We start from the raw sequence: 23,427 nt of genomic DNA, 5'->3' as shown, positions 1-23,427 counted from the left end.
TTTCCAACAACACTATACTTATCGCTTCTCTGTTCAAGACTTCTAATTCCTATGGAAGATGGCAACAGTCCTTAAAGCCCATGTGATTTTAGGATATCAATGTTGCTTCTGTAGTCAAGAAAAGCTGATGGGGTTAATCCAGGGAAATTCACCTAGTGCACTAGTAGGTAGATCAGGCAAGGGGAAGGCCCACCTACCAGGGGTCTTGTGGCAATGCTCTTTCAAGAAATGGATAATGAACAACTTTGGAAACCTTTTGAAGGTAGCAACACCAAAGGGGCAGTCAAAAGGAGGCTTTTATATGGCTATAGAATGAGCAGAGAAAGAGAAGTAGCTTCGTTTTGGAAGAAAATTGCAAAATCAAAGTGGAAGAAGAGTGACTGTAAAAGGCGGAAGGAGGTTATTTTCACTTTAATCGATAGTGTTAAACTGGCAGTATTGACTCAGTTTCCCATTTTACATCTGTTATAAATCTCTGTTTTGTAATTTTATTTAGAGGAGCCAATTAACATTGACTAATGTCCTTTACCACCCAAATTACTGGAGAGATAAGATATTGTTGCAACTGTTAGTGATTCCTGAGTCTGGCTTCAATAGATACCTTCCAGCTTAGGAGCAATGGCATTTAAATTTCATCAAGTTTTTGGATTAGATAATGTGGAGCTAACAAGTATAGGTGGATCATGGAAAGAAAGGGAGGATATTTTTAAAATTTTTTAGTCATGTTATACCAGTCATTCCCCTGTTGAATTGACCCTAAAGTTAAGTTCCTTCAATATGGTCCATCCAATGTCAAGTTTTCAGCTTCATCATGGTCCACCATTTAAACCTCCATTACTATATTGCCTACATGGTCAGAAGTAGCATACGCACCTGGATTCTTAAAGCAGTCTAGTAGCCAGCACAAGAGGCTGAATTCAATTTCGTGCTTCCTCCTCCCAGGTCATTGCTCAGCAAAACTCATGGAGTAAATGCAGTCTTTACTCCATTTTAATGCCAAAAAGCCTCCTCCCTTTCGAGAAAAGCTGAAATTTTTACTACTTAAGCAATTAAAATCTTAAGTGTTCTCCTGTTGTCTAGGGTGGAAACAAATATGTGACTCTTCTTCATGGTTTATGAATTATAGGTGCCTGTCTGACAGGATTTGAGCAAAGACATTCCCAAGCCCTAAGTGGGTTGTCCTGAGACTTCCTTCACTTCTATATTTCTCTGAATATCTTATTTCAGGGCTATGCTGTCTATATATTGTGCTCAGCATTATCCTCTATAATTTCAGAGCCAAACTCTGTTGGGATGTGGCACACCTGAGTGTAACATAGACTTGGAATGGAGATGCGTGGACTGAACACAACTTCCGATTCACTGAAACATGGCATTAACTCTCTGATACTCACTGGCTGACAGCACTAAGTGTTTTCATGAATCCCTGCCCGACTCACATAGTTTATTCATACTTAGGACCTCACGTGGACGCCGGTCAAATTTGTGGAAATGTAGCTTTGTTTTGGTTTCAGGTGTACATTCATGATGTATCAGGTGAAAAGTCATTCAAAAACAGAAGTTGCTGCTAAAGCTCAGCAAGTCTGGCAGCATCTGTGGAGAGAACTCAAAGTTAACATTTCAGGTCGAGTCACGGATTTCTCTCCACAGATGCTACCAGACCCAATGAGCTTTTCCAGCAATTTCTATTTTTGTCTCTGATTTATAGCATCCACAGTTCTTTCAGTTTTTACTTTGAAAAGTTGTTGCGATCAGTAAAACTCTCATTTATTGAATGGAACATGACCAAATTTGCAACCCTCAACTGAAATGGTATTCTTGAAAGCTATCAGTGTGAGTATTAATTAACTTTTCACACTTTTCTCAGGTGCACACATCATGGGAGGGAGAACAAGTATAACAAACTTAATGTTCAGCGAAGGGCTGAGGAACTGCAGTAGTAACAAATTCAAGAAGTTTACAGCACAGTTTATTGCACAGGTACTTTATATTTCTCTATAGTTTAGTCTGTTTACATCCAACTTTTGCCTTTTATTGTTCAACAGCTGAGTGTCTTAAAAGTGGAAGTAGATGATATTGGGAGTTCCAACATTTTTCTTTATTCCAACACATGCGAATACATTCCTTTATTAATATAGAGATAGTAGGAACTGCTGATACTGGAGAATCTGAGATAACAAGGTGTGGAGCTGGAGGAACACAGCAGGCCAGGCAGCATCAGAGGAGCAGGAAAGCTGACATTTCTGAAGAGGGGTCCAGACCTGAAATGTCAGCTTTCTTGCTCCTCTGATGCTGCCCTGCCATGTTCATCCAGCTCCACATCTTGGAATCCCTTTTTAAAAATAGTTCTGGACACCACATAGAATTGAGATCAAAACCAGCTTAAAATACTGAGGGGGCAGAGCAGTCACATTTAGTTTTACATTCACCAGCAGGTGCCCGCGTAGAGCTGGGGAATAAAATGTAGAATCAGTTAAATTGATGAGATTATCTGAGGTTAGAACTGAAGCAGGCGTATCAGGGTCTTTTGAGATCTTCGCAGCTCTTTGCCTTTTTGTGAGTTGCCCCAACCCAAGAAGCGGGTCTCAAGCTCAAGCTCAAGAACTATAGCTAAAAGTGGATTCAATGAAATCCTGGTAAAGCAGAATAATTGGATTCTCTGAGGGCAATGGCTGCTTATGGGTGGCTTATCATACAGGAAACGTAGATATATAGAAACTAGGATCAGGAATAGGCCATTCGGCCCTTCAACTCTGCTCTGAGATTCATTGTGATCAGTAGTGATCATCAAACCCAATATACTGCTCCTACTCTCCACCGATCCCATCCTTTGATTCCTTTAACCCCAAGAGCTATGTCGAAATTCGTCTGAAATAATACAATGTTTTGTGTTTCCTTGAAGCACTCATGAAGAAAATTAACACATTTCTTTCCCTATCAAATTGCTCATTGAAATTTTTTATGCTTGTCATGGCATGTAGGTATCACTGACAAGGTCTTCATTTGTTGCCCATCCTAATTGCCCTTGTACCAAGTCACTGACTTGCTAGACAATTTTAGAGGACTGTTAAGCATCAACTACATTGCTATGGGTTAGAAGTCACGTAGAGGTTGGAATGAACATTGAGGTCTTTGTATGGGAGTCTCCTATGAGCAACTAAAGAGAAATGCACAAGGCCATTAGAATGTGGACAATTGAGCAAAGGATCTGCACTTAGGTGAATTACTATGATCTGTTTGGAATGACTTCTATACCACTCTCCAGATGGGACAACCTAATGTTCACAATGGAATTGGAAATTGGTGAATGTTCAGTTTCCTTTAGTTCAGCTGTTACAACTTGAAGAGCATAAAAGTAAATTATATTCAAAATGTATTGAAAGGTAGACTTTGGATTTTGAAAAAATAGTATATGGCTTTTGGATCCTTTTGTGAACTATTTAATAAGTCTAGGTTAGACAATCCTTCCAGGATGGTGATCTAATCCAGAATGTATCAGAGAGTAGGGAACTATTGGAGGGCTTATGGAAAATTGTATATGTGATGGTTTATGATAGGTAGGGTAAACATTTAAGGCTATTAGTTTGTTGTTTTTTGTTTCGAAAATATGATGATTGAAAATTTTTAAGAGATGTTTGTAGGTGATGTAACTGGGGTCCCTAGAAATTAGTTTCATTTCAGAGCAGTTAAGGGAATAAATTACTTGAAAAGTTCAACTTCAAGTCCAGGAGCATTTAGCTAGAAATCAGCAGGTTATTGTTAATGAACACTGAGAAAGACCTTTGTACATATTCACGTAACAAAGCTTCACAGCTCATACGACACAATCTGGAGAGAATAGGTTAAATCGAATATATAATTTGATACAGAGGTGAAACGTTTGTGAATTTGAATCATTGTAAAGTGAGGGTGTTGGGAAAATAGCTTGAAATCTTCTTTCTGAAGAAGTGTCCCAACCCGAAATGTCAAGCTTTCCTGCTCCCCTGATGCTGCTTGGCCTGCTGTGTTCATCCAGCTTCACACCATGTTATCTCAGATTCTCCAGCATTGGCAGTTCCTACTATCTTTGAAATCTTGTTTAGTTTGGTGATTTAAAATTTTATAATTGTGTACTATATTTAGGTAGCTTGTTTTTTTTATTTTTACTTTTTATGCAATGAGCATTTGTTCTGTTGTTAAGAGCCCTGAAGCCTTGTATGACTATATATCAGAGAATGATCACCACATTGAATATGATGTAAAAAAATCTCATTTATCAGACTGGTTTCATTCTAGCATCTGATTGTCCAGTTATCTCATCAGCTGTGATTATAAAATTAGCTACTTCTCTTATGTTGCAGATGTTGAAGCATTTGCCTGAATCCACTGCAGATCTTATAAATTCTGGGAAAGTCAAGGTTGTGATTAAATCCCTTTGGGAAGGAAGTGTGAACATTGACTTCCAATTGATCTTTGACGAAGAAATAACTAATGTTTCTGAAATCATTGTGGACCTTGTGGCATCTTTAAGGGACAACTCTGTTTTCAGTTTTGACCCTGACAGCACAGATATATCAGGTAATTGGAATGACGTGGGGAAAGTTACAACTAGAGTGGAACAAATATCTCTTATTGCCTAAATATTTGCTCAATACCATTGCACACTCCCTCATTGCAAATGCATGTTCAGTAATTGTAGCTTTCAGTATGGACTACAAAGTGGCGAGCTATGGAAATCATTCAGATAATTCACTCATTCTTGCCATTCTGCTAGTCATTTCTGTCATTGCCTGCATATTTAGGTTGTGTGCATTAGAATGTTCAGAGCAGACGGTCAGTGTCGACTCGATGGGCTGAATGGCCTGCTCCCGCACTGTAGGGATTCTATGATTCTAAAATGTGTAGGAAGTCCAAAGAAACCCAAAGTACAACATGATGCTCTATAGCAGTAGGTGAAACAGAGTCATTAGAGAAACGATGCCAAACAAGCTTCCAAAATTGTGCCCATGGCATACACGAATGTCAGCAAAGTCTAAAAGGTCAGCTTGCAGACCACAGTCACACAGTATAAATGGCCAACTTGACATATCACATGGTCCCTGTCAGAAACAATGATACCTTTCAGCTTTTCCACATCTGAGGACATAATTACATTCTTGTGACTGATTATTTCAGCAAATGATCAAAATGTGTACAAAATGATCAGATAGTGTTGACAGCCAGAGACTTTTTCCTAGGGTGGAGGTAGCTATCACGAGGGGACATAGTTTTAAAGTGCGTTGAGGTAGATACAGGGGAGATGTCAGAGGTAGGTTTCTTTACTCAGAGAGTGGTCGGGATGTGGAATGCGTTGCCGGAGCAGGTAGTGGAGTCGGCCTCATTAGGGGCATTTATGCGGCTATTAGATAGGCATATGGATGATAGTCCGCCTCCCCCTCTCTCCCTATTTATTTCAGAATTCTCTCCCCATCCCCTTTTTCTGATGAAGGGTTTAGGCCCAAAACGTCAGCCTTTGTGCTCCTAAGATGCAGCTTGGCCTGCTGAGTTCATCCAGCTCCACACTTTGTTATATGGATGATAGAATAAGGTAGGGGTGGAGGTTAGATAGACCTTAGGTTTAGAGTTAAAGATCGGCAAAACATCGTAGGCTGAAGGGCCTGTACTGTGCTGTACTGTTCTATGTTCTATGTTCTAAATTCCCATTTGTGCAATAAATCAAAGAGACCACTGCTACTACAATGATTAATGACACACTAAAAATCACGTTCAGTATCTTTGATGTATCTCAACAAATTGTGTCTGACAATAATCATATATGTGGTTCACTATAACATACCGTCCACAAAACGCATTCTAAAAATAGGGTCTTGATCTGAAACATCAGCTTTCCTGCTCCTCTGGGGCTGCTTGTCCTGATGTGTTCATCCAGCTCTACACCTTGTTATCTCAGGTTCTTCTTGTGTCAGACATCTAAACTTGAGTTCTACTACTAGCCATTTATCAGAAACAAAAGTGGAAATTGCTGGTAAAGCTCAGCAGGTTTGGCAGCAACTATTTATCAGGCTGTGATATCACAGGCTTACCCACCTGGGTTTGATGTTTATTGCAACTTATTCACACGTAGAGCTGACTGACAACACTGACTCCTGTGTGTGGAAAGAGTGACTGAAGGTGAGGCAGACACTTTTCATGCCAAAACATGACATGTTGTGTCATCATGTAATTGTCTTAAAGGCTTGTCTGCAATCTGTGCCAGAATACAACAATTTCCTTTGAGCAAAGTAACTCTTCAGACTGTAGGATACCTGGTTATGATTATGATATATCTACAGCAAGGGCTGAATCATAATAGGCCACTTAAGCTCATCAATTCCCCTACATCTTTCCTTGATTGCAGATTACAATGAATGCGCTTCACTTGATGACAACGACTGCTCTCTCAAGGCAAAGTGTATCAACACAGAGGGATCTTACACATGTAGCTGCCCTGACAGTTTTGTGGATGTAAACCCAGCTCGACCTGGCAGAAATTGCAGAGGTAAAACTTGGATCTCATAATAACTAATCATTACTGTTATAACTATTTTTCAGGGACGCTCAATTTCATTTGCTGTGGTGGTCATTTGTAATTTCCTTTATATTGTTATTATCCCAGCCAATGATATTACAGGATAATTAGACTGAAATATAATTTGATTGCTTTTTGTTTTGTTATTTTGTTTAACATGTTGCCTTTGGGGTATGCGGTCTGCTGTCCTTGCCAGCTCTGGGCTGGGTGTGCCTCCGGGCCCATGGTGGTCTGGGTGGCTCTTGGCTGCCCTCTGTAATGGCCCAAGCCACTTAGATGAAGCGGCAATTTCACGTGGGCAACAGTGCTGATCCAGCCACTGCCATCCATGTTCCAGGAATGAATAAAAAAATTTGGGAAATGGCAATGATAGGGAACAAGCTGAGGATGGTGCATGTACAGAATGACCTCCAGAGGAAGTGGTGGAGGCTGGTACAATTACAACATTTAAAAGGCTTCTGGATGGGGACATGCATGGGAAGGGTTTAAAGGGATATGGGCCAAATGCTGGCAAATGGGGCTAGATTAATTTAGGATATCTGGTCTGCACGGATGAGTTGGATCAAGGGGTTTGTTTCCATGCTGAACATCTTTATGACACTGTGATGGTCTTTCACTGAAATCTAAGCATATCAGACCGCAGGCTTGGTTCTAACAATGAAACATAAATTTATTATGCAAAAAGAAAGAAAAATAAAACAAACCATGCTTATTTTTGGAAGATTTTTAAACACATTGCAAAGCAAAATCCCCATCTACTCTCCGATTTACAGTTAAACAAAAGTCAGATTTTTTTTCCTGTTCGATTTGTAAGTTTGACTTAATTGCATCCTGCGAGTTTCTGTCCGATGTGCTGTGATACCTTTCCCTTAAATACAGGTACAGTTTAGGTTTGAAATCTTCTCAGGTTTGAATAACCAATACAAAATTTCTAACCAAACATTTTTAGTCTGAGATGTTCCAAAATGAAATGTGATCAGGGATAATGGGAACTGCAGATGCTGGTGAATCCAAGATAACAAAGTGTAGAGCTGGATGAACATAGCAGGCCAAGCAGCATCTCAGGAGCACAAAAGCTGACGAGGGGGATGGGGAGAGGATTCTGAAATAAATAGGAAGAGAGGGGGAGGCGGACCGAAGAGAAGAAGATAGGTGGAGAGGAGAGTATAGGTGGGGAGGTAGGGAGGGGATAGGCCAGTCCAGGGAGGATGGACAGGTCAAGGAGGCGGGATGAGATTAGTAGGTAGGAAATGGAGGTGGGGCTTGAGGTGGGAGGAGGGGATAGCTGAGAGGAAGAACAGGTTAGGGGGGTGGGGACAAGCTGGGCTGGTTTTGGGATGCAGTTGGGGGAGGGGACGAGCTGGGCTGGTTTTGGGATGCAGTGGGGGAAGGGGAGATTTTGAAGCTTGTGAAGTCCACATTGATACCTTGGGCACATTGGGCTGCAGGGTTCCCAAGCGGAATATGAGTTGCTGTTCCTGCAAACTTTGGGTGGCATCATTGTGGCACTGCAGGAGGCCCATGATGTACATGTCATCTAAGGAATGGGAGGGGGAGTTAAAATGGTTCATGACTGGGATGTGCAGTTGTTTATTGCATATACTGTATCCACCGGACCCGGTGTAGCTTCCTCTACATTGGGGAAACCAAGCGGAGGCTTGGGGACTGCCTTGCAGAACACCTCTGCTTGGTTCGCAATAAACAACTGCACCTCCCAGTCGCGAACCATTTTAACTCCCCCTCCCATTCCTTAGATGACATGTCCATCATGAGCCTCCTGCAGTGCCCCAATGATGCCACCCGAAGTTTGCAGGAACAGCAACTCATATTCCGCTTGGGAACCCTGCAGCCCATTGGTATCAATGTGGACTTCACAAGCTTCAAAATCTCCCCTTCCCCCACCGCATCCCAAAGCCAACCCAGCTTGTCCCTGCCTCCCTAACCTGCTCTTCGTCTCACCTATCCTCTCCTCCTACCTCAAGCCGCACCTCCATTTCCTACCTAGTAAGCTCATCCCGCCTCCTTGACCTGTCCGTCCTCCCTGGACTGACTTATCCCCTCCCTACCTCCCCACCTATACTCTCCTCTCCACCTATCTTCTTTTCTCTCCATCTTCAGTCTGCCTCCCCCTCTCTCCCTATTTATTCCAGAACCCACTCCACATCCCCCTCTCTGATGAGGGGTCTAGGCCCGAAACGTCAGTTTTTGTGCTCCTGAGATGCTGCTAGGCCTGCTGTGTTCACCTAGCTTCACACTTTGTTATCCAAAATGAAATGTACTTGTTTCAATAATGCATTCCTTTAACTTTCTTTTATAGGAGACACTAATATTTGTATCTGTGTTCCATATTCCCTTCAAACAATTGTTTCTAACAGCTTTCGAATTAATTTTTGAACGAAAAGTTGCTCATTTAGATTCTGCTAAAGTAATGGCTTAATGAGTTGTAAACTCATACAGTAAACAAACTTCCATTAACACACCAGGAGACCATCCAGTCATCTCTCTGATGCATTCTGATTTAAAATCATGTTCCCTGTAAGCTGAAATAAATTTAGATAATGGTACAAATACTCAGCAGGCCAGCCAACATCTCTTTAGCATCATATAGAAATTTATCAACCTGAAGCATGAACAAAGTTCCTGAATCTATGATGTTGCTTGCATTATTGGGTATTTCCAGCATTTTATGTTTATATTTTACACTCATGGCCCTCAACAAAGATTTCTGAGGTCAACTTCTCGAGATTGACACTATGAATTGTCTGGTATTGTGGAAACCAGAACGATATCCTCCTTCACTCTTCATCGCTTCAGAACAAATCCACTTTTGTTTGAATACATCTTAATTTTATCACTTTGCATCTTCCAACTTGCCTACCTGCTCATCTCTTTCTGATTCATCGTTTGCTTGAACTCATGCAGTGTGGTATCAGTCATGATTCAGTTTTTGGATGCAGCTCCTTTCTCCAGTATTTTAAAGTCAGAAGTCACAGGACGCCAGATTATAGTCTAACAGGTTTATTTGAAATTGCAAGCTTTCGGAGCACAGCGACTACACTCCGAAAGCATGTGTTTTCGAATAAACTTGTTTGACTATAACCTGGTGTCATGAGACTTCTGATCTTGTCCACCCCAGTCCTATACTGGCATCCCCACAGCATTTTTAATGAAGTTGTTTAGCCTTCATTAGATTAAAAGACAGCGCATTTCTTCTTGCCATTTAGTCTGTTTTCTCCTCATTTGAAAAGTGGATGTTCAAGACAATTATCTTGGTGAAGATCAGTGAGAACATAACAGTTAGGTGCCCTTCGAACCTGCTCCATGATTTGACACAATCATGGCTGATCTTATACTGATCTCAGCTCTACTCTCCTGCTTGCCCCCCATAGGCCTAATTAAGATCACACATCATATTTTTAAGTATGGCTTTACATCTGAATCTCATGCAAAGACATTATTCGTGCTTTAAGACACCACTCTATATCTGTTTCCTGGAATCATTGTGATTTATCAAATAAACTGCATTTTCCCAACAGGTAATGTGAGCCATTTAATTGAGAAATGCTCTTTGTGTTTAATCAGGAGAACATTTGGATTTTGTACACATTTTAAATTAATTCTAGGGATGTGACTACTTTCGAGCCTCTCATGACTTCCTTTGAAAGGTTTGTGGTGAGCTGCCTTTTTAACTGCCGCAGTCTGTGAGCGGAGGGACATGCATAGTGCTGTTAGGAAGTGAAGTTGAGGATTTTGACTCGATGACACTGAAGAAATGGTGATTATAGTGTCAAGTAAGGAAGGTGTGTGGCTTGAAATGGACCAGGCAGATTGTGGTGTTCTCATGGATCTGCTGCCTTTGTTCTCCTAGCTGGTAGATGCCACAGCTTTTGGAAGGTGCTGTGGAAGAAATGTTAGAAACACTTGTTGAAGGGACATTTGAATCAACATGAAACCCTAGTGAGTTTGCAGATAGGGAACCACCAGAGATCCTCAATTTGGAGAGATTTTGAGGTGGACAGAGACAGTGTGGTGCAGATTCATTAGGATGTTGCATAGCATGAGACTATAAAATACAAAGAAAGGCTTGATGCATTTGAGCTGTTTCGACTAGAGAAAATTAAGGGATGATTTAAGAATCAAAAAAATTTCAAATAATAAGACAGGCTAGATATAAGCAGACTGTTTCCAATGTTTGAGAGTTGCTGAACAAAAGAGGATAGAACTGGATTAAATAGAAGGGATAAATACTGAAAGTATTATGCAGATCATGTGAAATGCAGTATCGGAGCTTGGGGATCAAAGCAGAGAAGAAATCGGTAGCTTAAAAAAGGGTAAAATAAAAAGACATAAGAACAAGATGGGCACCATCTTTAGACCTTTTTCTTGTGGTCAAAATCACTCTGAAAAGGTCAGCCTGCTGCTACATAATTCAACTGAGGGTGAAGCTGATTGGAGAGTAATGTGATCAGCTGAACTTTCTTGGCCTTCTACGTCAACCTTCAATGTCTCCTGCAGAACCAGTGGTGGCGAACCCAACAACTGTAGAAGCTGCTTCCCAATCGATCATGATAAGCTGCAAACTTCATGAGATCTCAGTCATAATGGAACGATCATTCCTGGAAGAGAAGAAGATACCAGCATCTTCTCTGTACCTGGGGGACTCCCATTGCAATGGGAGCGTCGGCAACTTGACCCATATTACCCTCAAGGTCGGGTGGACTGAGTGTGGAACCCAAATATCAAATGTAAGTTCCACAGGTGTGTAATTACGAAAATAAAAATCTTTAAATCAAACATTCAGGGTAAGGATCAACTTGGCTTGAAGATCTAAGTGGGGCTTCGTTGCACTTGACTCTAATGTTGAATCATTTAAATTAAGAAACAATATCTAAAGTTTTTGTTGTCTAGTGCACTCCTTCACCATTGCAGTTGTCAATCTGTCAATGGGGGCTACTCTTATGCATGGAGGAGGTCCACTTGGACAAATTATTGGGAAGCAATGTTCTGCCTGGAGCTGAATCTCATCAGACGTTGCTGCAAAGGGGAGGGAAACATAAAATCTTAAAAATAAGTTGGCCTTATAGAGGTTTATAAAATCATGAGGGGTATGGTTATGGTAAATTGACAAAGTCTTTTCCCTGGGGTGGGGAAGTCCAAAATTTAAGTGCTTGAGGTCTAAGGTGAGAGGGGAAAGCTTTAAGAGTGACATAAGGGTCAAACTTTTCATAGAGTGATGTGTGTATGGTATGAGCTGCCAGAGGAAGTGAAGGATGCTGGTACAATTACAACATTTAAAAGAAGTCTGGATGGCTATGTGAATAGGAAGGGTTTAGAGGGATGTGGGCCAAATGCTGGAAAATGGGACTAGATTTATTTGGGATATCTGGTCAGTGTGGATGAGTTGGACAAAGTGTCTGTTTCCGAGCTGTGCATCTCTATGACTCTAAATTGTTGCTGGCTTGATATATGTGACAAACTAAACATGCTTTCCAGTTATTATTCTGGTCCCAGAATTGCAAAGCCTTGCCAATAGCCTTTTACAACCTTGCAAAACCCCAAAATTTCTGCATTCCTCCAATATTGGGGCCTTACCTGATTTTATAGATTTGACTCTTGCCTTTAGCTATAAAGGTCCGAAGCTTTGGATATCCCTTCCGAAAGTTTTTGTCTCATTATTTCCCTCTCCATAGAATTCATTGAATCCCTACAGTGTGGTAGCAGGCCATTCAGCCCAGTGAGTCCACACCAACCCTCTGAACAGCATCCCATCCCGACACAACCCACCATCCTATCCCTGCTTGCCCGCATTTCCTATGGCTAACCCACCAAGCCTGTACACCCCTGGACTGTAGCAGGAGCCTGGATCACCCGGAGGAAACCCGCACAGACACGGGGAGAATGTGCAAACTCCACACAGACAGTTGCCTGAGGGTGGAATCGAATCTGCGTTCCTGGCGCTGTGAGGAAGCAGTGCTAACTCCTGAACCACAATGCCACCCAATTTATCATGGATATTAAAACCCATCTCTTTTTGAGGGCTTGTGTCAAATTCCGCTTGATACTCCACTTTGGGATGTTTTATTACTTTAAATGTTTACAATGAAAGTACATTTTTGATTATCTATTTTGGTTTCTACTTGATGGTAATGTTTATTTAATCCAGAATGCAACACACACAGTAGTGAAAACGACACTTCGTAACATCCCTTCCTCCAGCACAATTTCTGATGGCGCCAACCTTGAGGTTCATGTAAATTGCACATTTGACAACAGTCTCTTGCTCACTGCAGGCTACAGTCCCAATGGGTAAGTGTTACATGTGTATCTTGCCATTAAGAGAGTTTACCTTTAAGGGTGCCATGTGCTGTGCTTACGCATTGTTGTGACTCAGTCTCACAGTTGGTCTGCTATAAGTTTGCAAGATGCCTGCTCATAAATCAGTGGGTTGCCACAACATCTGCCTCATAACACACAGTGTGTTTTACTGTTGACAAAATAAATTAACCCACAGCGTTATCCATATTCTAATGAGAGATTGATGATTCAATGACATTCATTAATGTGACAGTAATATGATCTGTTTCACTGAGGTCAGAGAAACCCTGAGCGAAGCTGACCCAAGCTTTCAAACTTGGTGTCATGAGACTGAACTAGAATCAAATGCCAAACACTAAATCTTGTTAACCCTGAGAACTGAAAGATACACAAGGGAATGTTATGTAATTTCAATGCGTAATGGAGACAGAACATCAAAATTTCAGGTTTTACGAGGAGTTACCGACAAGTTAAATAGAATATACAACAGGTCAGCAGGACAGCAGATCCTTTGATGGAATAGGTCAGTGCTTGTGCTCCACAGGGAACCTCCTCCTTCCACTTCACCTCACCCAGAACCTTCTCCTTCTATTTCACCTCAACCAGAACCTCCTCATTCCACTTCACCTCACCCAGAACCTTCTCCTTCTATTTCACCTCACCCAGAACCTCCTCATTCCACTTCACCTCACCTCACCCAGAACCACCTCCTTCCACTTCACCTCATCTCACCCAGAAATTCCTCCTTCCATTTTACCTCATCTCCCTTAGAACCTCCTTCTTCCACTTCACCTCCCCCAGAACGTCCTCCTTCCACTTCACCTCACCTCATCCTGAACCTCCTCGTTCCACTTCACCTTATCTCACCCAGTCTACAGAAAGTGATTATTTTCCTTTGAGGATTGATTTGCTGCTAGAGAACAGTATGGACAGGACCTGTGTCTGAAACCTTGATATCTCCATGACCCCACCTGGGTCAGAGGTCACTAGTTCGACTGAGTGAGACCCCTACTATCAAACATGAACGTCCCATCACTATCAAGAAAGTGAGGCCTAAATGATAGCTCTGTCCTCCAAAAAGTTATTACAAGGCTAGATTGCTAGATCGCTAGATTACTAGTCATTCATGGCTGCATTGGCTGTGGGAACAGCATAGAAATACGGTGATTTGGTTGCTGATAAGTCAAAAGTGGAGCTGGTTTGAGGAGTTAAATGACCTTCTCCTGTCCCCTTGTTCGAATATGCACAGAAGGATGTAGGGGAGTGCACTGTATTGGAAAATCTACCTTCAAGGTAAGGCTTTTACCTAGGATTGCACTGTGCTAGTTGATAAAAGAGGTTGGAATTTCAAAGTTCCAATGAGCGGGTGCTGGTGGGGAAAGAAGGGAGTTGTGGGGAAGGGGAGCAGTGTAGAGAGGGTGTCATGCAACCTTAGTTGTTGAGGTGGAGAGAGAAGTTCTGGACATCGATACTGAGTGTGGAGACATATTTGTAAGGCTCTTACTTCCCTTCATTTATTGCCACAGCTCAGTTAGACATTGGGCAGCTGATGGTTCATAGGAATCAAACTCAAAAACCCAATCATGCTTCATGGCTCTGCATTTAGGAAAGCTCACTTTCAGAGGGTCAGTACTGACAGAGTGCTGCATTGTCAGAGGGACAGTAATGAGGGAGTGCCGCATTTTCAGAGGGTCAGGACTGAGGGAGTGCCGCATTTTCAGAGGGTCAGTACTGACGGAGTGCTGCATTGTCAGAGGGACAGTGCTGAGGGAGTGCTGCATTGTCAGAGGGTCAGTACTGAGGGAGTGCTGCATTGCCAGAGGGACAGTACTGAGGGAGTGCTGCATTGACAGAAGGTCAGTACTGAGGGAGTGCTGCATTGTCAGAGGGACAGTACTGAGGGAATGCTGCATTGACAGAGGGTCAGTACTGAGGGAGTGCTGCATTGTCAGAGGGACAGTACTGAGGGAGAGCCGCATTTTCAGAGGGTCAGGACTGACAGAGTGCTGCATTGTCAGAGGGACAGTGCTGAGGGAGTGCTGCGTTGTCAGAGGGTCAGTACTGACGGAGTGCTGCATTGCCAGAGGGACAGTACTGAGGGAATGCGGCATTGACAGAGGGTCAGTACTGAGGGAGTGCTGCATTGTCAGAGGGACAGTACTGAGGGAGTGCCGCATTTTCAGAGGGTCAGGACTGAAGAAGTGTTGCATTGTCAGACAGTTAGTGCTGAGGGAGTGCTGCATTGACAGAGGGTCTGTACTGAGGGAGTGCTGCATTGTCAGAGGGACAGTGCTGAGGGAGTGCTGCATTGTCAGAGGATCAGTACTGAGGGAGTACTGCACTGTCAGAGGGTCAGACCTGAGGGAGTGCTGCATTGTCAGAGGGTCAGTACTGAGGGAGTGCTGCATTGTCAGAGGGACAGTGCTGAGGGAGCACTGTATTGTGAGAGGGTCAGTACAGAGGGAGTGCTGCATTGTCAGAGGGAGGGTACTTAAGGAGTGCTGCATTGTCAGAGGGATAGTGCTGAGGGAGTGCTGCATTGTCAGAGGGTCAGTACTGAGGGAGTGCTGCATTGACAGAGGGTCAATACTGAGGGAGTGCTGCATTGTCAGAGGGTCAATACTGAGGGAGTGCTGCATTGTCAGAGGGACGGTACTGAGGCAGTGCTGCATTGTCAGAGGGATAGTGCAGAGGGAGTGCTGCATTGTCAGAGGGTCAGTACTGAGGGAGTGCTGCATTGTCAGAGGGACGGTACTTAAGGAGTGCCGCATTGTCAGAGGGACAGTGCTGAGGGAGTGCTGCATTGTCAGAGGGACAGTGCTGAGGGAGTGCCGCATTGTCAGAGGGACAGTATTGAGGGAGTACTGCATTGTCAGAGGGTCAATACTGAGGGAGTGCTGCATTGTCAGAGGGACGGTACTGAGGGAGTGCTGCATTGTCAGAGGGATAGTGCAGAGGGAGTGCTGCATTGTCAGAGGGTCAGTACTGAGGGAGTGTTGCATTGTCAGAGGGTCAGTACTGAGGGAGTGCTGCATTGTCAGAGGGACAGTGCTGAGGGAGTGCTGCATTGTCAGAGGGTCAATACTGAGGGAGTGCTGCATTGTCAGAGGGTCAATACTGAGGGAGTGCTGCATTGTCAGAGGGACGGTACTGAGGCAGTGCTGCATTGTCAGAGGGATAGTGCAGAGGGAGTGCTGCATTGTCAGAGGGACAGTGCTGAGGGGGTGCTGCATTGTCAGAGGGACAGTACTGAGGGAGTGCTGCATTGTCAGAGGGTCAGTACTGAGGGATTGCTGCATTGTCAGAGGGACAGTGCTGAGGGAGTGCCGCATTGTCAGAGGGACAGTATTGAGGGAGTGCTGCATTGTCAGAGGGTCAATACTGAGGGATTGCTGCATTGTCAGAGGGACGGTACTGAGGGAGTGCTGCATTGTCAGAGGGAAGTGCTGAGGGAGTGCTGCATTGTCAGAGGGACAGTACTGAGGGAGTGCTGCATTGACAGAGGGTCAGTACTGAGGGAGTGCTGCATTGTCAGAGGGAAGTGCTGAGGGAGTGCTGCATTGTCAGAGGGACAGTACTGAGGGAGTGCTGCATTGTCAGAGGGACAGTACTGAGGGAGTGCTGCATTTTCAGAGGGTCAGGACTGAGGGAGTGCTGCATTGTCAGACAGTTAGTGCTGAGGGAGTGCTGCATTGACAGAGGGACAGTACTGAGGGAGTGCTGCATTGTCAGAGGGACAGTGCTGAGGGAGTGCTGCATTGTCAGAGGTTCAGTACTGAGGGAGTGCTGCATTGTCAGAGGGACAGTGCTGAGGGAGTGCTGCATTGTCAGAGGGTCAGTACTGAGGGAGTGCTGGATTGTCAGAGGGACAGTACTGAGGGAGTGCTGCATTTTCAGAGGGTCAGGACTGAGGGAGTGCTGCATTGTCAGACAGTTAGTGCTGAGGGAGTGCTGCATTGACAGAGGGTCGCTACTGAGGGAGTGCTGCATTGTCAGAGGGACAGTGCTGAGGGAGTGCTGCATTGTCAGAGGGACGGTACTTAAGGAGTGCTGCATTGTCAGAGGGACAGTGCTGAGGGAGTGCTGCATTGTCAGAGGGACAGTGCTGAGGGAGTGCTGCATTGTCAGAGGTTCAGTACTGAGGGAGTGCTGCATTGTCAGAGGGACGGTACTTAAGGAGTGCTGCATTGTCAGAGGGACAGTGCTGAGGGAGTGCTGCATTGTCAGAGGGACGGTACTTAAGGAGTGCTGCATTGTCAGAGGGACAGTGCAGAGGGAGTGCTGCATTGTCAGAGGGACAGTGCTGAGGGAGTGCTGCATTGTCAGAGGGACGGTACTTAAGGAGTGCTGCATTGTCAGAGGGATAGTGCTGAGGGAGTGCTGCATTGTCAGAGGGACAGTACTGAGGGAGTGCTGCATTGTCAGAGGGACAGTACTGAGGGAGTGCTGCATTTTCAGAGGGTCAGGACTGAGGGAGTGCTGCATTGTCAGACAGTTAGTGCTGAGGGAGTGCTGCATTGACAGAGGGACAGTACTGAGGGAGTGCTGCATTGTCAGAGGGACAGTGCTGAGGGAGTGCTGCATTGTCAGAGGTTCAGTACTGAGGGAGTGCTGCATTGTCAGAGGGACAGTGCTGAGGGAGTGCTGCATTGTCAGAGGGTCAGTACTGAGGGAGTGCTGGATTGTCAGAGGGACAGTACTGAGGGAGTGCTGCATTTTCAGAGGGTCAGGACTGAGGGAGTGCTGCATTGTCAGACAGTTAGTGCTGAGGGAGTGCTGCATTGACAGAGGGTCTCTACTGAGGGAGTGCTGCATTGTCAGAGGGACAGTGCTGAGGGAGTGCTGCATTGTCAGAGGGACGGTACTTAAGGAGTGCTGCATTGTCAGAGGGACAGTGCTGAGGGAGTGCTGCATTGTCAGAGGGACAGTGCTGAGGGAGTGCTGCATTGTCAGAGGGACGGTACTTAAGGAGTGCTGCATTGTCAGAGGGATAGTGCTGAGGGAGTGCTGCATTGTCAAAGGGACAGTACTGAGGGAGTGCTGCATTGTCAGAGGGACAGTACTGAGGGAGTGCTGCATTTTCAGAGGGTCAGGACTGAGGGAGTGCTGCGTTGTCAGACAGTTAGTGCTGAGGGAGTGCTGCATTGACAGAGGGACAGTACTGAGGGAGTGCTGCATTGTCAGAGGGACAGTGCTGAGGGAGTGCTGCATTGTCAGAGGTTCAGTACTGAGGGAGTGCTGCATTGTCAGAGGGACAGTGCTGAGGGAGTGCTGCATTGTCAGAGGGTCAGTACTGAGGGAGTGCTGGATTGTCAGAGGGACAGTACTGAGGGAGTGCTGCATTTTCAGAGGGTCAGGACTGAGGGAGTGCTGCATTGTCAGACAGTTAGTGCTGAGGGAGTGCTGCATTGACAGAGGGTCTCTACTGAGGGAGTGCTGCATTGTCAGAGGGACAGTGCTGAGGGAGTGCTGCATTGTCAGAGGGACGGTACTTAAGGAGTGCTGCATTGTCAGAGGGACAGTGCTGAGGGAGTGCTGCATTGTCAGACAGTTAGTGCTGAGGGAGTGCTGCATTGTCAGAGGTTCAGTACTGAGGGAGTGCTGCATTGTCAGAGGGACGGTACTTAAGGAGTGCTGCATTGTCAGAGGGACAGTGCTGAGGGAGTGCTGCATTGTCAGAGGGACAGTGCTGAGGGAGTGCTGCATTGTCAGAGGGTCAGTACTGAGGGAGTGCTGCATTGTCAGAGGGACGGTACTTAAGGAGTGCTGCATTGTCAGAGGGATAGTGCTGAGGGAGTGCTGCATTGTCAGAGTGTCAGTACTGAGGAAGTGCTGCATTGTCAGATGGACAGTATTGAGGGAGTGCTGCATTGTCAGAGGGACTGTGCTGAGGGTGCACTGTATTGTCAGAGAGTCAGTACTGAGGGAGTGCTGCATTGTCAGAGGGACGGTACTTAAGGAGTGCTGCATTGTCAGAGGGATAGTGCTGAGGGAGTGCTGCATTGTCAGAGGGTCAGTACTGAGGGAGTGCTGCATTGACAGAGGGTCAATACTGAGGGAGTGCTGCATTGTCAGAGGTTCAATACTGAGGGAGTGCTGCATTGTCAGAGGGACGGTACTGAGGCAGTGCTGCATTGTCAGAGGGATAGTGCAGAGGGAGTGCTGCATTGTCAGAGGGTCAGTACTGAGGGAGTGCTGCATTGTCAGAGGGACGGTACTTAAGGAGTGCCGCATTGTCAGAGGGACAGTGCTGAGGGAGTGCTGCATTGTCAGAGGGACAGTGCTGAGGGAGTGCCGCATTGTCAGAGGGACAGTATTGAGGGAGTACTGCATTGTCAGAGGGTCAATACTGAGGGAGTGCTGCATTGTCAGAGGGACGGTACTGAGGGAGTGCTGCATTGTCAGAGGGATAGTGCAGAGGGAGTGCTGCATTGTCAGAGGGTCAGTACTGAGGGAGTGTTGCATTGTCAGAGGGTCAGTACTGAGGGAGTGCTGCATTGTCAGAGGGACAGTGCTGAGGGAGTGCTGCATTGTCAGAGGGTCAATACTGAGGGAGTGCTGCATTGTCAGAGGGTCAATACTGAGGGAGTGCTGCATTGTCAGAGGGACGGTACTGAGGCAGTGCTGCATTGTCAGAGGGATAGTGCAGAGGGAGTGCTGCATTGTCAGAGGGACAGTGCTGAGGGGGTGCTGCATTGTCAGAGGGACAGTACTGAGGGAGTGCTGCATTGTCAGAGGGTCAGTACTGAGGGATTGCTGCATTGTCAGAGGGACAGTGCTGAGGGAGTGCCGCATTGTCAGAGGGACAGTATTGAGGGAGTGCTGCATTGACAGAGGGTCTCTACTGAGGGAGTGCTGCATTGTCAGAGGGACAGTGCTGAGGGAGTGCTGCATTGTCAGAGGGACGGTACTTAAGGAGTGCTGCATTGTCAGAGGGACAGTGCTGAGGGAGTGCTGCATTGTCAGAGGGACAGTGCTGAGGGAGTGCTGCATTGTCAGAGGTTCAGTACTGAGGGAGTGCTGCATTGTCAGAGGGACGGTACTTAAGGAGTGCTGCATTGTCAGAGGGACAGTGCTGAGGGAGTGCTGCATTGTCAGAGGGACGGTACTTAAGGAGTGCTGCATTGTCAGAGGGACAGTGCAGAGGGAGTGCTGCATTGTCAGAGGGACAGTGCTGAGGGAGTGCTGCATTGTCAGAGGGACGGTACTTAAGGAGTGCTGCATTGTCAGAGGGATAGTGCTGAGGGAGTGCTGCATTGTCAGAGGGACAGTACTGAGGGAGTGCTGCATTGTCAGAGGGACAGTACTGAGGGAGTGCTGCATTTTCAGAGGGTCAGGACTGAGGGAGTGCTGCATTGTCAGACAGTTAGTGCTGAGGGAGTGCTGCATTGACAGAGGGACAGTACTGAGGGAGTGCTGCATTGTCAGAGGGACAGTGCTGAGGGAGTGCTGCATTGTCAGAGGTTCAGTACTGAGGGAGTGCTGCATTGTCAGAGGGACAGTGCTGAGGGAGTGCTGCATTGTCAGAGGGTCAGTACTGAGGGAGTGCTGGATTGTCAGAGGGACAGTACTGAGGGAGTGCTGCATTTTCAGAGGGTCAGGACTGAGGGAGTGCTGCATTGTCAGACAGTTAGTGCTGAGGGAGTGCTGCATTGACAGAGGGTCTCTACTGAGGGAGTGCTGCATTGTCAGAGGGACAGTGCTGAGGGAGTGCTGCATTGTCAGAGGGACGGTACTTAAGGAGTGCTGCATTGTCAGAGGGACAGTGCTGAGGGAGTGCTGCATTGTCAGAGGGACAGTGCTGAGGGAGTGCTGCATTGTCAGAGGGACGGTACTTAAGGAGTGCTGCATTGTCAGAGGGATAGTGCTGAGGGAGTGCTGCATTGTCAAAGGGACAGTACTGAGGGAGTGCTGCATTGTCAGAGGGACAGTACTGAGGGAGTGCTGCATTGTCAGAGGGACAGTGCTGAGGGAGTGCTGCATTGTCAGAGGGACGGTACTTAAGGAGTGCTGCATTTTCAGAGGGTCAGGACTGAGGGAGTGCTGCGTTGTCAGACAGTTAGTGCTGAGGGAGTGCTGGATTGACAGAGGGACAGTACTGAGGGAGTGCTGCATTGTCAGAGGGACAGTGCTGAGGGAGTGCTGCATTGTCAGAGGTTCAGTACTGAGGGAGTGCTGCATTGTCAGAGGGACAGTGCTGAGGGAGTGCTGCATTGTCAGAGGGACAGTGCTGAGGGAGTGCTGCATTGTCAGAGGGTCAGTACTGAGGGAGTGCTGGATTGTCAGAGGGACAGTACTGAGGGAGTGCTGCATTTTCAGATGGTCAGGACTGAGGGAGTGCTGCATTGTCAGACAGTTAGTGCTGAGGGAGTGCTGCATTTTCAGAGGGTCAGGACTGAGGGAGTGCTGCGTTGTCAGACAGTTAGTGCTGAGGGAGTGCTGCATTGACAGAGGGACAGTACTGAGGGAGTGCTGCATTGTCAGAGGGACAGTGCTGAGGGAGTGCTGCATTGTCAGAGGTTCAGTACTGAGGGAGTGCTGCATTGTCAGAGGGACAGTGCTGAGGGAGTGCTGCATTGTCAGAGGGTCAGTACTGAGGGAGTGCTGGATTGTCAGAGGGACAGTACTGAGGGAGTGCTGCATTTTCAGATGGTCAGGACTGAGGGAGTGCTGCATTGTCAGACAGTTAGTGCTGAGGGAGTGCTGCATTGACAGAGGGTCTCTACTGAGGGAGTGCTGCATTGTCAGAGGGACAGTGCTGAGGGAGTGCTGCATTGTCAGAGGGACGGTACTTAAGGAGTGCTGCATTGTCAGAGGGACAGTGCTGAGGGAGTGCTGCATTGTCAGAGGGACAGTGCTGAGGGAGTGCTGCATTGTCAGAGGTTCAGTACTGAGGGAGTGCTGCATTGTCAGAGGGACGGTACTTAAGGAGTGCTGCATTGTCAGAGGGACAGTGCTGAGGGAGTGCTGCATTGTCAGAGGGACGGTACTTAAGGAGTGCTGCATTGTCAGAGGGACAGTGCAGAGGGAGTGCTGCATTGTCAGAGGGACAGTGCTGAGGGAGTGCTGCATTGTCAGAGGGACGGTACTTAAGGAGTGCTGCATTGTCAGAGGGATAGTGCTGAGGGAGTGCTGCATTGTCAGAGGGACAGTACTGAGGCAGTGCTGCATTGTCAGAGGGACAGTACTGAGGGAGTGCTGCATTTTCAGAGGGTCAGGACTGAGGGAGTGCTGCTTTGTCAGACAGTTAGTGCTGAGGGAGTGCTGCATTGACAGAGGGACAGTACTGAGGGAGTGCTGCATTGTCAGAGGGACAGTGCTGAGGGAGTGCTGCATTGTCAGAGGTTCAGTACTGAGGGAGTGCTGCATTGTCAGAGGGACAGTGCTGAGGGAGTGCTGCATTGTCAGAGGGTCAGTACTGAGGGAGTGCTGGATTGTCAGAGGGACAGTACTGAGGGAGTGCTGCATTTTCAGAGGGTCAGGACTGAGGGAGTGCTGCATTGTCAGACAGTTAGTGCTGAGGGAGTGCTGCATTGACAGAGGGTCTCTACTGAGGGAGTGCTGCATTGTCAGAGGGACAGTGCTGAGGGAGTGCTGCATTGTCAGAGGGACGGTACTTAAGGAGTGCTGCATTGTCAGAGGGACAGTGCTGAGGGAGTGCTGCATTGTCAGAGGGACAGTGCTGAGGGAGTGCTGCATTGTCAGAGGGACGGTACTTAAGGAGTGCTGCATTGTCAGAGGGATAGTGCTGAGGGAGTGCTGCATTGTCAGAGGGACAGTACTGAGGGAGTGCTGCATTGTCAGAGGGACAGTACTGAGGGAGTGCTGCATTTTCAGAGGGTCAGGACTGAGGGAGTGCTGCGTTGTCAGACAGTTAGTGCTGAGGGAGTGCTGCATTGTCAGAGGGACAGTACTGAGGGAGTGCTGCATTGTCAGAGGGACAGTGCTGAGGGAGTGCTGCATTGTCAGAGGTTCAGTACTGAGGGAGTGCTGCATTGTCAGAGGGACAGTGCTGAGGGAGTGCTGCATTGTCAGAGGGTCAGTACTGAGGGAGTGCTGGATTGTCAGAGGGACAGTACTGAGGGAGTGCTGCATTTTCAGAGGGTCAGGACTGAGGGAGTGCTGCATTGTCAGACAGTTAGTGCTGAGGGAGTGCTGCATTGTCAGAGGGACAGTGCTGAGGGAGTGCTGCATTGTCAGAGGGACAGTGCTGAGGGAGTGCTGCATTGTCAGAGGGACGGTACTTAAGGAGTGCTGCATTGTCAGAGGGACAGTGCTGAGGGAGTGCTGCATTGTCAGACAGTTAGTGCTGAGGGAGTGCTGCATTGTCAGAGGTTCCGTACTGAGGGAGTGCTGCATTGTCAGAGGGACGGTACTTAAGGAGTGCTGCATTGTCAGAGGGACAGTGCTGAGGGAGTGCTGCATTGTCAGAGGGACAGTGCTGAGGGAGTGCTGCATTGTCAGAGGGTCAGTACTGAGGGAGTGCTGCATTGTCAGAGGGACGGTACTTAAGGAGTGCTGCATTGTCAGAGGGATAGTGCTGAGGGAGTGCTGCATTGTCAGAG

At 46.5% G+C, this 23,427-nt stretch overlaps 1 protein-coding gene across 4 annotated transcripts in view; it reads left to right on the top strand.

Moving 5' to 3' along the window:
• The window catches only part of LOC125456771 (uromodulin-like 1), a 103,295-nt gene that overhangs the window by 57,823 nt on the left and 22,045 nt on the right, over positions 1-23,427 (top strand). For all 4 annotated transcript variants that reach the window (XM_048540172.2, XM_048540170.2, XM_048540169.2 and 1 more), the window contains 5 exons: positions 1,868-1,980; positions 4,341-4,557; positions 6,377-6,517; positions 11,063-11,292; positions 12,711-12,853. In XM_048540172.2, coding sequence (XP_048396129.1) covers positions 1,868-1,980; positions 4,341-4,557; positions 6,377-6,517; positions 11,063-11,292; positions 12,711-12,853 — 844 coding nt within the window. The remainder of the gene's footprint in view (positions 1-1,867; positions 1,981-4,340; positions 4,558-6,376; positions 6,518-11,062; positions 11,293-12,710; positions 12,854-23,427) is intronic.

Source organism: Stegostoma tigrinum, chromosome 12, assembly GCF_030684315.1.
Source record: "Stegostoma tigrinum isolate sSteTig4 chromosome 12, sSteTig4.hap1, whole genome shotgun sequence".
In the NCBI taxonomy this organism is placed as follows: Eukaryota; Metazoa; Chordata; class Chondrichthyes; order Orectolobiformes; family Stegostomatidae; genus Stegostoma; species Stegostoma tigrinum.
This window is presented reverse-complemented; position numbering and strand designations above follow the sequence as displayed.